The 13605-nt window shown below is 37.3% G+C and overlaps 2 protein-coding genes across 3 annotated transcripts in view; both read right to left on the bottom strand.

Moving 5' to 3' along the window:
• Positions 1-835, bottom strand: part of LOC129239588 (probable serine/threonine-protein kinase DDB_G0278509) — a 30256-nt gene extending 29421 nt beyond the window's left edge. For both annotated transcript variants that reach the window (XR_008581864.1, XR_008581863.1), the window contains exons 1-3: positions 743-835; positions 325-682; positions 37-255 (exon numbers count right to left, since the gene is read on the bottom strand). The gene's annotated coding sequence lies outside the window, so the exon portion shown is untranslated. The remainder of the gene's footprint in view (positions 1-36; positions 256-324; positions 683-742) is intronic.
• A 3710-nt stretch (positions 836-4545) lies between these two features.
• LOC129239587 (DNA ligase 4-like) lies at positions 4546-8203 on the bottom strand. The gene is made up of 8 exons (XM_054875190.1): positions 8002-8203; positions 7804-7936; positions 7552-7719; positions 6506-7437; positions 5999-6445; positions 5570-5713; positions 5109-5516; positions 4546-5034 (listed from the first exon to the last, which is right to left on the bottom strand). Exons 1-8 carry the CDS (start codon positions 8173-8175, stop codon positions 4660-4662), a joined length of 2781 nt encoding a protein of 926 aa, XP_054731165.1. The 5' UTR covers positions 8176-8203; the 3' UTR covers positions 4546-4659.
• Between the last annotated feature and the right edge of the window lie 5402 nt (positions 8204-13605).

The following is a 13605-nucleotide window of genomic DNA, read 5'->3' as shown; positions in this document are numbered from 1 at the left end:
AGCTTTGATGTACTTTGATATATTTTTATTTGTTACCTTTAGGACGCTTTCGGGATTTATTCCAAACAAATTTTGCAAATCTTTGCACACTCGCTCCGGATTCGCGTGTTTGATATCTATTTTGTTTAGCACTGGTATTATTGCCAAATCACGTTTCTTTGCCAAATGATAGTTGGCCACAGTTTGTGCTTGAACACCATGGCAAGCGTCAACCAATAAAACAACTCCATCGCACGCAGCCAGTGATCTTGAAACCTACAATATAACAAATTATATAAGCAAAAATCCATGCTTACATATAAAGATACTATTTTAAGGATTAACCTCATTCGAGAAATCAACATGGCCAGGTGTATCAATCAGATTTAATAAATATTCTTGATTTTTATAGGTGTGAAATATGGAGGCAGTTTGTGCTTTTACTGTTATACCACGTTCACGCTCCACTTGCAAGCTGTCCAAAACCTGAGCACCCGAGTTCTGTGGTATAGCGCCAGTCAACTCCAGTATACGGTCTGCCAAAGTACTTTTGCCGTGGTCGACGTGAGCAATTATACTAAAATTTCGAATACGTTCTATCGGGATATTTAAAAAATCCGAAGATAACTTCTTGTCGGTATCCCTACAGACGCTGGTGCTACTGATTTCACGTGCATGTGACTTGCGAAGTTGTAAATATGCACTAGAAAGTTAAATAAAATCCTTTAATGGCAATGGAAACTTGGGTTCCTTTAATATTTACCGGTATTTGGGATGCACCATGCCCAGTTTATAAGGAAAAGTAATCAACTTGTTATACATTATTCTTGTAAACTCGATCATACTTTTCTAAAAGTCTTAGGGTCCGGTCCACAAAAAAAAAACAGAACAATTGTGATAAGCGAACAGCTGATGGAGGAAATGCCACCCATTTCAGGAAAGACACAAAAAAAAGATTGAAAGAATATTTCATTAATATATTTGTTACCCTTAATGCATACGCAAATTTCAGAAAAAAAATCTGCATTCATATTCTTATATAATTTCAATTCATTAATGGCCATATTATTGGCTCATGTATGTTATGTCTTGCTTTTAGCAGAAATTTAAAATTACATCGTTGTAGCAGTGACAGTGATGGTAAGTGGTTTTTTGAAAAATCCCTACAGAGCCCAAAAAAATTCCCTACTTTTCCCCACGCTTACAACAAATTTTCCCTACGAAATTCCCTACATTTTTTTCTCCTGTGTTTACCTATAATGAGGCAATTGCAACGTCAAAATTGAATTGTTTGCTTAAGATTTTTTAAAAATTCCGTACAGAGCTTCTGCAGTGCAATCAGTTCTTATTGGAATTAGATCCATCAGCTTAACCACAAGCCGCTCGCTTTCCTCGTCGAAAAATCTCACCATGAGACACATATGCTTATTGAGTGCGATGTCTGTGCTCTCTTCGATCATTATGGAAAATTTGTTTACTTTTAATTTTTTAACTAAATTGTCTTTTTCTTCTTTTGCCAATTCATTTTTTATTATGCTGATGCAGCGCAACATTATGCTCAGCGAAATTTCGAAATTTCTGGAGCCATTTGGTTTACTCGCCATTTAAATCACCATTTTTACTTAAATATAAAATTTTTATTCAATTCGCAAATTTTAACTCGTGTTTATTTTTAGTTTGCGATCAGCTGTTTTTCGCACTTGCAAGTTCTTGCAAGTAAAAATCTGTCCAGTAAAAACTTGCAACGTCCCCTTAAAATAAAATGCCATTTTGCTCTTTTGCTTTCCCCTACTTTGCAAGTTTTTTGTATACATGAACACGTAAACATAATCATTTGTAAGCACTGTTATGAATAATTTGCTTCATGAACAGACCTTTTGTATATAGTCACATGCCCATGCTCCCACTACCAACAACACACACTTCCTAACCTCTCCTACTTATATTCTCACATTTATTCTTCACTTTTCATAATTGCCCCCTTACTAAATGACCTTTCTCTCTTTCTTGCAAAACCGTAACAACAATTTACACTTTGACTCTCGCTATTATATAATATTATTATTTTTAAGCTCATATTTGTTAACTTAGTTGTAGGAATTTGGTAATCTTGGAAATCATTAATAAAATTACCTTCAAAAATAATGGATTTTTATTTATTTATTTTATTTTATTTTTTTTAAAAGCTTCAGAAATTTGTAAATTTTTTTAATGTTACCTTCAGTGGCATCTTTTAAAAGTAGAAGAGGATCTGTGTTACTGAAGTGGTGATGCCTTTGAGAAGCAAGTTCTGGGCAGGATACCAGTAGATGACTGTGCATTGGCAGAAGGCGCAGGTGTTGGATGTATTACCCTGTAATAGGTGTATGCTAGTAATTATGGTGTGTCCAATACGGAGTCGTGTGTATGGGTTAATGTGGTTGATGGGTACCGATGATGGATAGGCAGGTTTTTTACGGTTGGGGTTAATATTCGAGTAATGGTGTTTATAATACGACCACTCACGAAGTAACTTAGTTTGCCTCGGTATATGTCGCTGGGTAGGATGACTTCTGATGTGACTGTTGGTGTAATGGAAATATCCTTGGCAATGGTACCTGCCAGTGTGTTACCCTGGATGCCCGAGTACCCAGGTATTTAGATAATTTGTATGCTACTACGATGGGTATTTAGTATGTTTTTAATGCAGTCGATGATTTTGCGTGATTTTTTATGGTTTTGGATGGCTTGGAAGCAGGACAAACTGTCGGAGCAAATTATGTTTACCCTTACTTTTGGCGCAGTATTGAACGACTTGTAATATAGCGGTTGCTTCAGCGGTGAAAATCGAGCAGAATGAAAATAGAAAGGCGTACGCGATAACTTCCTGATTTTCCTTTCCACTGCGTGACAGTGTGGGATCCTTTTGACCCGTCAGTAAAAACCAATTGCCACCCGTTAAATTTATAGTCTGTATTAGATTGGGAGAGCTTGGCCCTGTAGACGGCGTTTGGAGTATTAAAAAAAAAAAATAAATAAATAATTGGCGCGTACACTTCTGTTAGGTGTTTGGCCGAGCTCCTCCTCCTATTTGTGGTGTGCGTCTTGGTGTTGTTCCACAAATGGAGGGACCTACAGTTTCAAGCCGACTGCGAACGGCAGATATTTTTATGAGGAGCTTTTTCATGGCAGAAATACACTCGGAGGTTTGCCATTGCCTGACGAGGGGCGACCGCTATTAGAAAAATATTTTTATTAATTTTGCTTTCACCGAGATTCGAACCAACGACCTCTCAGTGAATTCCGAATGGTGATCACCCACCAACCCATTCGGCTACGGCCGCCGTTGGAGTATTATCTTTCCTTAAATTAGCTGGTCGTTGATAAAGAATTTTTTGCTAACCGCCCACGGTGGGTGATTAGTGTACCGCAGAGTGTGTGGTTTAGAGGGCAGTTCCGCATGCTTAGCAAATAAGGCGCAGGTGTGTATTGGCGACAGTATTTTAGGTGTAGATACGCGTGAGGTTGCAGATTGAAAGCCTTTGCCAATGAGAAGGTTGAGGCTTAGAGTAAGCTTTGGATAGAGCCTGAATATTTTGTCCTCCATGTTGTCGTATAGAGACGGAAACCCGATTTGGCAAGAATGGCCTTTATGGGCGATGTCGGAAAAGCGCGTATGGATCTGCGCACTGCGGCATGGTAGGGGGCAACAAGTATCTTTAGATTTTGTTTGGCGTGTAATCCATAAACAGCTAAACCGTAATTAATGGTTCATAGGATGAGGGCTTTTACCATGTTAATCAGTAGAGTTGAGCTAATTAGCGAGCGTTTGCTTGACAATTTAATAATATTTAACTTAACATATAGTTTTTCCCTGACATATTTACAGTGCTGTTGGAAGGAATATTTTGGATCGAATATAATACCAAGATTTACACCATTGAGGGCAAGGGCAGAAGGACACTCCCCTTTTTTTATGTAAATGGTTTTTCAATTGGCGCGGGTCGATTTTGGCGCCCTGTAGCAGCCATTTTGTTTTGGTGACATCTGTCAAATCTTTTGTTTATTATTCAGTTGTTTATGCCAAATCATCATGGCAAGTTACACGATTTTTCGGTATATGTGGTGGCCCTTCCAATTTCTTATGAGCCATATTGAACCATATGGACCTGGACGACATGTGGTTCCAGCAGGACGGCGCAACTTGCCACGCAGCAAACGCCATTTTATTCCATTTTAACATCTACCCGCCCTTATTGAAAAACCCTTTATATGAAGCATTTTGGTTTTACTAGGACAAATTGAAGCGCCTGAGAATAGAGACCAGGTGGATAAAAGGCGTAAGATTTTGGAAAAGGTTCTCATTACTTTCGCTTGATCATTGGATTTGGAGAATAGCAATACATCGCCTGCGTATATTTGGTGTTGGATTGTTGGAAACTTGTTAAAAATGGTACTAATTTCGTTAAATGGATTTTTATTATATATATTTTTACCTTATTGTTCTATTTGTAGCTCTACTGCTGCCACCTGTTCAACGTTCCTTGGTGTGCGTTAAAACTATGTATATAAATTGGAAAATATGCGTCTTACTTATAAAATATATTTGAGTTAATTATTAGTAGTAACAAAGATTAACATACATATATACATCTAAACATTTTTATATAAATCCCACAAATAATCACATTTAATTTAAACCTAAAAATAATTGCACATATATTCGAATACATCCAGCTTCCTTTTAGCGCGCTGCGAATGTATTATCCAAGCAATATTTACAACATGCAAATTTCCTAAATGATTCTTAAAACGTTTTAAGATCCACGCTTTCAGTTTAACTTTATCAATTAAATTTGCGTTGATGAAAACGTAATTAATACTTTGAATGTTAACATCATTTGGGACATCATAGCACCGGCCTCCTAAATACTGGTAAATCACTTTTGCTAGCTGCGTATACTGATCTATGCTGTAGAATGTAGCATTGCAATTGCTAAAGAAATCCGTATTTTCATCATATAAAATCATTTCAAGTTCAGCTGCATCTGCGGCTGAAGGCTCCACGACTGCAAGCTGAAAATAAACGTCATCCTCCATATACTAAACATTTACACACTTAGAGAGATCAACTTGGACAAATTACTTACATCTTCGTCTGTAATACCATCCAAGACTTTCATCAATTGCTCAACATCTGTACATTCCGTATATGGGTCGCCATATTTATCGAATATTTGCGAAAATTCAGTTTCTAACTCATTCGTTACACAAACCATATCTGTGGGAGTTAATTGCAATTCCTGTCGTTTGCATGTGTCTACCAACCACTCCAATTTTGCAATATTGTAATGCCGCGATTTACACAAAACCTCGACACGAAAGATTCTATCACCCGCAACTGATAAACATTTGGAGTCTTGTATGGGATTTTCTACTATTTCACCGCCATTACGGACCACCATCGCTTTTAGTGCCTCCGGCGTATAGCCGTTCTTTAAACTTGCACTCAGTATGCAAAACGAGAACCCTTCGAATAGATTTGAAGATGGTTCAATCTACAAGAGACAAATTTTTAGTAATCTCATAATATTTGCTGTCTATTTATTACCTCAGTTGGATTAAAACGGCGCTCATAGGACAGGACGCCCAATTTACGACGCTCTGCGACAGTTAATTTACGTCTCTTTTGTGGTGCCGTTAAATCTCCCAATTCAACGCCGCGCTTATCTATCTTTTTGAGACCCCTTTCACCCTAAAAAGTAAAATGATCAATAGTAAGAAAAATAATAGTATGTTGTTGTTGTTGTTGTTGTAGCAGCATAAACATTACCCGTGCTTATACGAGGAATGCTGCTGAAGTGTCAGTCCTTGGCCGGATATAAATCCGGGTCGTTCCGGTTACGTAGAACCGACTGTCGTGGGAACGCAGTATAAGGAGCGTCGCTGTCGCTTTAGTTGGGTGCAATTTCATATATGGCACTGAATCATGCTTTACTTTTGACAGGGAAGCTCTCGAAATTCTATAAGATAATCAAACCTGAAACATTTCCATGTAATCGTGCAGCGAAAGACACTCATTCCACATTTTGTCGTTACGCCACCATTCTATGCGCGGGAAATGCAACGATTTAGAAAGAGCAAAGGCTGCAGAAGGTGTCAAATCAGTTGCTCTGATTTGCAATATTACAGATTTGCTTGGCTCAATCCACACATCAGGTCTGCCTTCAGCACTGGACTGTTTATAATGATACCAATCGGGTGGTGGTTCCATTTGCCTATCTTGCCAATGCGGTTTAAGAGCGTCATTCAGCCGCTTACTCTGCCTGGTTCTATTGTCAACCTTACCGACGCTGTAAACGGCAAATTGTGTGTCCGAGGTGTATTTGAGCACACCTAGCAAAAAAGACTTAATAAATGTACGCGTTCGATTGTAGAAACCACCAATTACAAGTAAATCGAACTCAGTTGTCAATCCAGTAATGTACTAAAATAGAACAAAAGTATATTGAATAGAAAAAAAAAAAAAATTATATCACAAACTTACATCGGCTTTTATTTTATACCAGCCACTTCCAATGCGTATGTCTGGCCGGTAGATAGAGTTTTGCTTCTTCAGCACGACTCCCTCCTGTTTTGCATCCAATGCTTGCTGAAAGAGCTGCCGAAACTGCTCCACCGTTGTTAACTTCTGTGGCCGCATGATTTGCAATATTCCTGACTGCTCTACTCTAATAAGCTCGACGACCTTCTGGCAGCGTTGTGCGTATGGCATTTCCAACATACTATTGCCATTAAAGTAGAGCACATCGAATACCACAAAACAAGGTCGCCAATTCAATTTGTTATCCAAATGCTTAACGTCTGTATTCTCGCCTTTGTCACGAAAGCATTTTAGCTGCATATCGTATACCATCATTTCCCCGTCGAGTATTATGGACTGCATTTCGCTTGGTAAGAGCGACTGAAGTAGAGGCGTGAACCTACCACTCTTATAGTCTTCACCGAAGCTATGGGTGTAATCAATTCCTCTGCGGGATATATATTTGAAACGCCCATTTGCATAATGCAGTTGAAAACGTTCACCATCCATTTTTGTCTCTGAGTAAAGCACGTCATCAGCCATTAATTCTTCAATACTACCGTGAAACTGTTCACACAACATTGGTTGTATATGTTGAAAGGGTTCTACAATTTTATTTATATTAAAGGTGCCGCTGGCGACATTTATTTTCGAATCGCCAGGTACGACTTCTGCTTTTATGTATTCACTATCTATTTTATTATCCGCCAGCAGACAACACACGCGCTTCAAATTTGAGCAACGTCTATGCAAATCTCTAGCTTGTGCATGCATGAGCGCGAAAATACGTTGTGCGCCAATCCCGAGGTGCATGTTCTTCAGCAGTAGGCGTATGAACCACATTTGCTCTTGAGCCGAGGCTATTTCAGTTAATCGGGTTAGTACCTTTTTTGTATCTACGGGGATAATAGATATAGTTAAGTGGAATCGCATGGATGAAAGCATATATATCTATATATGTGACTTTGTTCACGATGCTACCAAATTGCCCACTTATGGCTCAAACTCACCTTGTCGATCATCCTCAGCAATAGTATCTAACATCTGATGCACTTCGTACAGAGAGAGTTCACTTGGTTCGTGCCTGCAACGAGGCATCAGCACTGCATATACGATATCTGCATAGTCCCCTTGCGATCCATTATAGCGACGCGCTTGTAAACGCTGCACATCGTTGGCTAGAATGATTCATTTCAAATTATTTCCACATTTATTAGATTTTTTATATTAAAGCATAGTTAAATCTCCAAGGAAACACATACAATCTTTCGAAAGCTGTAATACGTCAATGTACACGCTACCAAGCGTTGTTATTTGCAATCCATATGCCTTTCGTGACATGTCGTCCCGCGGAATCAGACATCTGAGCACGCAGAAAAAACTGGAGCTGCCATCCTACAAAAAGAGTTACTAAATTAAGAAAAAATGGCACAATATATCAAAACTTTAGCGCCTATTACCTCAGGACTCTCCGCAGGGATCCCTTGTTCTTTGCGGAATTGTGGTCGAAACTTTAGAAATGACTCATAATAGCGACGTAATATCTTTTCCTTTAAAGTTTGTTTTTTAGCATTCTTCACTTTGTCGAGCATCGAACAGATATCGGCGAATTTTATATTTTTTGAGATATCCATGTTGTGAAATTTAAATTTGTTTACGCATTTAAGCATAGATAATAAGATGTCAAACTCTTTCATTTTGAGAGAGAGCGCGCCCATGAGGACGTTTCAAAACTTGGCAGCACTCACACATTATGGGATTTTGAGCAGCTGATAGGCGAAATGGCAGGCTGCCAGAAGAAACGCGCCAAAAATAATTGACGAAAACAGTTCCTTTTTGCTTAATGGAGAAATGAGGCGTTGAAATGTTTATAATTATTTGTCTTAAAATTAATTCAATTGAAATGTAATAATTGAAGTGAGTTTGTAGAATCCAAAGCTCGTTATATCCCTCTCGACATCTACTTTTAATTAGTCTCATGTACATAATGTAATTTTATTGAAAACTGTGTGTTGGTTTATGTAAATTTGTATATACGTAAATATTCTATGGTTGAAAAGATTAGGTAAGGGAATTGAATTTTAGTTTGAGATATTTTACAAAAATTAAAGGTAATCTGCTTTAACTTATTCTGTTCGTTGTTTGAGATTTTTTTTTGTTACCCACTTTCTGTGTTGTATTAAAAAATTGCAATATGTCATGTTTTTAATTATAACTTATGTTTTTCGCGTTCATTACTTTATTATTATTAAATTACTTTTGTATTTCAGTTTTGAATAATTTCATTTACATATAAATTTTTAAATTTTTTGCTTATTTATGTACACATTTCATACGGATTGTGCTTATTAACACACTTTTATTAGGTCGGGTTGTATGTATGTATGTATGTATGTATGTAACGGAATCTTTGAGCTTAATTTTCACTGGCTTCTAAAAATCTGATCGACTTGAAATTTTGCATACCTATCAAGGACCGATGACAATGCAATAATTTGATAAAAATTTTCCATTATCCTTATTAGGATTGCCAGGATTAATATTTTCTTTTTTTTACTGTGGGCAAAAAGTAAGGTGAATTTGGTTGTAAAATGAAAAATCTTTATTTATTCTTGTAAATCAGTTTCTCAGGCTCCCTCCACGAAATAAGTTCTTCGTCCCGATTACTTCTTTATCACGGCCGATAACTGCATAGCTTTAGACTCACAGTCGATAAGAAAGGAATTAATTATAACACGAATATATCGAATCATTTATTCACTGACTGCAAAGATAACAATAATTTTCATTCATAATAAAAACAAATAGTTTAAAGAAACTAAAAAACACGCTTTTTTGCTAATCGAACTAAAAAGTAGAAAATAAAAAATAGTTTAAAAAAACTAAAAAAACACGCTTTTATTGCTAATCGAACTAAAAATTAGAAAATAAATTTTAATGACAAAGAGACCTATAATGAAGTAATAGCAAATCGAACGATCAGTCATAGTCAGCTACCTCAGAACAAAATTATAACAAAAATTAAGATACAAATAGAACAATTAACACAAATTATTAGCTCGGGTTGTATGTATGTAATGGAATCTTTGAGCTTAATAAGGCTGATATCAACGGCAGAAGAGCTAGGCATAAACCCCATATCAACGAACGTAATCGTAAAGCAATGCTGTGATTTGCCAAGGAACATCAATCAAAGATTTCTCATTTTGGCGGAACGTGCTATTCACTGATGAAAGCAAGCCCAATATTTTTGATTCAGATGGCAGACCCTATGTCCAGATTTAAACCCCATTGAGAACTTGTGGAGCTATCTCGATGGGAAAGTTCGCCAGCATAGCATAAGTTCAAAGGATGTCATGACGAGGGCCAAATCGATAGGTATAGATGTGTTCCCGTCCGACACTTTTAGCTGTGTTTCCACAATTTTTTTTATTTTTTACGAACGGTTCATATTGTGCTACCGATATTCTTGTCATTTCTTTATTTTTCATTCCGATAAAATATTTTTTCAGTGTTGAAATAAAAGATCGAACTTCTTCAATAGCTTTATAAAATTGCGCACTGGTGTGCAACAGTAAAACTTTGAAATTAAAAAAGGAAACGTGTTATTATTCAAGCACCAAAATTAGGGGCCTCGCATTAGAACATCTTATTAACTTATTGGTCGTGAATGATAACAAAATGCCTAACTATGAGGAGCTCTCAACAGTGGTTGAGTCGCTTAAAATGCAATTGAACGAGGCATAGGCATTCGGCGCACAACAATCGGCAGATCAGATCAACTCATCCACATCAAGCCATATAACATCGATTCAGGAAGTCAGATTCACGCAGTTTTACGAAAACGACCCGGAACATTGGTCTGTAATCGTAGAGTCACACTTTGAGGCACGAAAAATAACGTCAAACAAATCGAAGTACTTGCACACAGTTGCAAACTTATCTAGCAAAGTCGCATTGTAAGTAAGGGAATTGCTTCTAGAGCCATTCTGCGATGAAAATTATGACAAATCGAAGCAACAACTCATATAAATTTACACTGAGTCTGCGACTATCAAATTTGAGAAATTGATTTCAAACGAAGCGCTAGGTGATAAGAACCTTCGCAAGCACTACATAAAATAAAGTCACTCGCTTCGAAAGATGTTGGAGATTGCATCAAAAACTTATGGCTAAAAAAATTGCCGCAAACAATGAGAACATCAAAACACAGACTAGATGATTTAACTCAAATTGCCGATCGAATGTGGGAGGTTTCTAACAAATTGTAGGCAGGTATATCTCCAGCGTGGAAAAAATTCCTCTGAAACGCAGAACCGGCCGACACGTCGAGAAATAACACCACATCGACAGCGTGGCCGCTCATGCAGTACCAAGCGAAACGCAAAAGAAAGCAATGATAACAATGATTTGTGGTGGTATCAACAAAAATTAGGAGATGGGGCAAAAAAATGTCGTTCACCTTGCTCATTCAACCTACAATCAAACTCAGGCGTCGACACTGTACACGTCTTCAAAGCGCCTGTTCATACACGATCTACTATCTGAGCATGATTTCCTAATCGACTCAGGTGCTGATCACTCAATCCTAAAACCAACAAACAATAGCAGCTTGCTCAACATCAATAATCGGTGCAGGCCTTTTAAACAAATATGGTTTGCTTGTAGACATAAAATGGAAACGGTAACTCACCTCAGGCAACTATAATCGATGCGACTAACAAATTTTCGTTTCTTTTATCTGAGTTTAAGGAATTACTTGACGATAAGCCCCCGTTCTTTAGTACCATATGTTGTACCATGCAGTACATATTATGATCCCTCGGAAAACAGATGATTATTGCGCATTCTATTTTAGTTAGTTTCTCATTTAATTTTTATAACAATAAATGGTGATTCATATTTACTTATTTAAAATTCAAGTATTTTTAACCAACAACGAATATTTTCCTTGAAGATTATTTTAGTCATCTTATGAAAAACACAGATGAGTAACAAAATAAATTTCATACTAGCTAAACATTTTTTAATTGAGAGTGTGTGAGTCAGTTGAGTTAATTTGGCAATATATAATATATATAAGTTATATTTTGGTATCTGACCAAAGTACGTAAATACGTATTTTCTTGTAAAAAGCTGTTCCATGTATTATTTACGATAAAACCTTATGCCGCCACAAATGATTAAACGCCGGCTCGCTGATTATTTTATTTCGGGTATAAAAAAATTATTTTTAAATATATATGAAAAGTTTTTTATTGAAGAAAAACATTCTATATCTGATGTAAAACAGTCTCATAGCTTATTTCCACCAACATTTTAATGCAGTTAAGAGTTCCGTTAAACAGCTAGTTTTTATTTATGTTTAAGGATTTCTCCTAACAAAGGGGGTTATTTGCGAGTCTGAAAAGCAAGTACGAAGATTCTTGTGTTGTAAAATCTGTGCTGTAGAAAAAATTGTTGTCCAGTCGCCAAAAAAATTGGTTATATTACACGGTCCGGCACTCGAAGTGTAACCAATTAAAAGGCCATTCAAAGTAAAAAATGTGTGAAAATAATACAAAATTAAGAATCAATTTACTTTTGCTCGATATGACCACCTTTTGCCTTGACTTTGGCCTTGAGACAGTCCAGAAACGAGTCGCAAGTTGCCCGAATGTGACTTGCTGATATTTTGGCCCACTCGCAGACAATAGCTTTTTTCAGCGCCTCGAGGCTGGTGAGTCTTTTACTTGCTCTCCAAAATGCCCCAAAAAGAATAATCCATTGGATTCGCGTCTGGTGAATTTAAGAGCCAGTGTGTGGACGTTATAAAGTTCGGAATGTTGTTTTTTAGCCATTCTTGGTTCACTCGGGCTTTGTGAGACGGTGCCGAGTCCTATTGAAACGTCCATGGTCTGCTACCGAAATATTTGTCTGTCCACGGCTTCAAAGCAACCTCCAGAATACTTTCCCGATAATATTTCGCATTTATTTTTATGCTAGGCTCGATGAAAATGATTGGAAAGCGCCCATCTGCGGTTACAGCGGCCTAAACCATTACCTGTGACTCAGTGACGAAGTGCTCGATTTGAAAAATTTTCTCCACAGAAAACACAATGTTCGGAAATTGATCGCTTTCGGCCAACTCCTTCGCTTTCTCAAATCTGACTGGTTGCTGCTTTGGTGTGAGATCATGGGCCTTTTGGATCTTGTAAGGCTTGACTTTGAGATTATTTTTCAGTATGTGGCGGATGATACGTCAGATATTTTCAGTTCTTTCGCCATTTGATTGGCACTTCGTCGGAGATTTCGCTCATGTCGCTTCTTCACTTGTTGAACCATTTCACGTGACGTTGCAGTCTTTTGATGACCACCCCCCATGACGTTTCTTCCGCGTGCTTGTAAACAATACTCTGGACTGTCATTTAGTCAACTAACAAACAGTGCATTTAGTCAACTAACGCGTGCATCAATTGTACGTATATTTTCCGTATAACAATCAGCGTCGTCTTCGATTTTTCTCATTACTGACCAAGAGCCATCGTTCGTTATTCATTTCGTTCGTGGTCAAAAATTCAAGGGTAATGATGATACTGTACGGCGGTGCGTTATGGTGCAAAGTCCTCTAGTTTTTTTCTCACAAACCCTTTCGTTGTTGGCGATCGATGGGCATCGATTTATTTTTTAACTAGAACCTAAGCATTATCTAAGTCCTCTGCATGTTCTCTGATGGCTAATTCGCGGTTATTGATCAACATTTCTTTCGCTTTATGTTGATGATGTTTCATCAGAATTCGATGTAGACGGTCTGCCACTGCGTTCGTCGTCCTCGATGGTTTCACGATCAATTCCTAAGCGTTCATGTAAGTCGGTTTTTTTCTTTAGAGTGTCATTACGGAAACAGTTTCCCAACATTTCTAAGGTTTTCGCACCATTGAGCCCATTTTTAACGCAACATGTAATACAAACTCTTTGTTGCAAATTCAAATCCATTTTTAAAACTGTAAAAAATTGAAAATGTGTAGAGTTAGATTTTTCAAATTGGCGTAATTTTACAAGTATCACGCAACGACCATAAAATT

Source organism: Anastrepha obliqua, chromosome 2 (assembly GCF_027943255.1).
Source record: "Anastrepha obliqua isolate idAnaObli1 chromosome 2, idAnaObli1_1.0, whole genome shotgun sequence".
Taxonomy (NCBI): domain Eukaryota; kingdom Metazoa; phylum Arthropoda; class Insecta; order Diptera; family Tephritidae; genus Anastrepha; species Anastrepha obliqua.
Note: the sequence above shows the minus strand (reverse complement) of the source record. Positions and strands in the feature narration are given on the sequence as shown.

Bases quoted from the DNA above. Each gene is read 5' to 3' on its own strand.
- LOC129239587 (XM_054875190.1), bottom strand. From the start codon at position 8,175: ATGGATATCTCAAAAAATATAAAATTCGCCGATATCTGTTCGATGCTC. The intron at 6,446-6,505 runs GTAAGTTTGTGA...GTTCTATTTTAG, and splicing joins GGTATAAAATAAAAGCCGAT to TACATTACTGGATTGACAAC. The intron at 5,517-5,569 runs GTAATAAATAGA...TGTCTCTTGTAG, and splicing joins GCCGTTTTAATCCAACTGAG to ATTGAACCATCTTCAAATCT.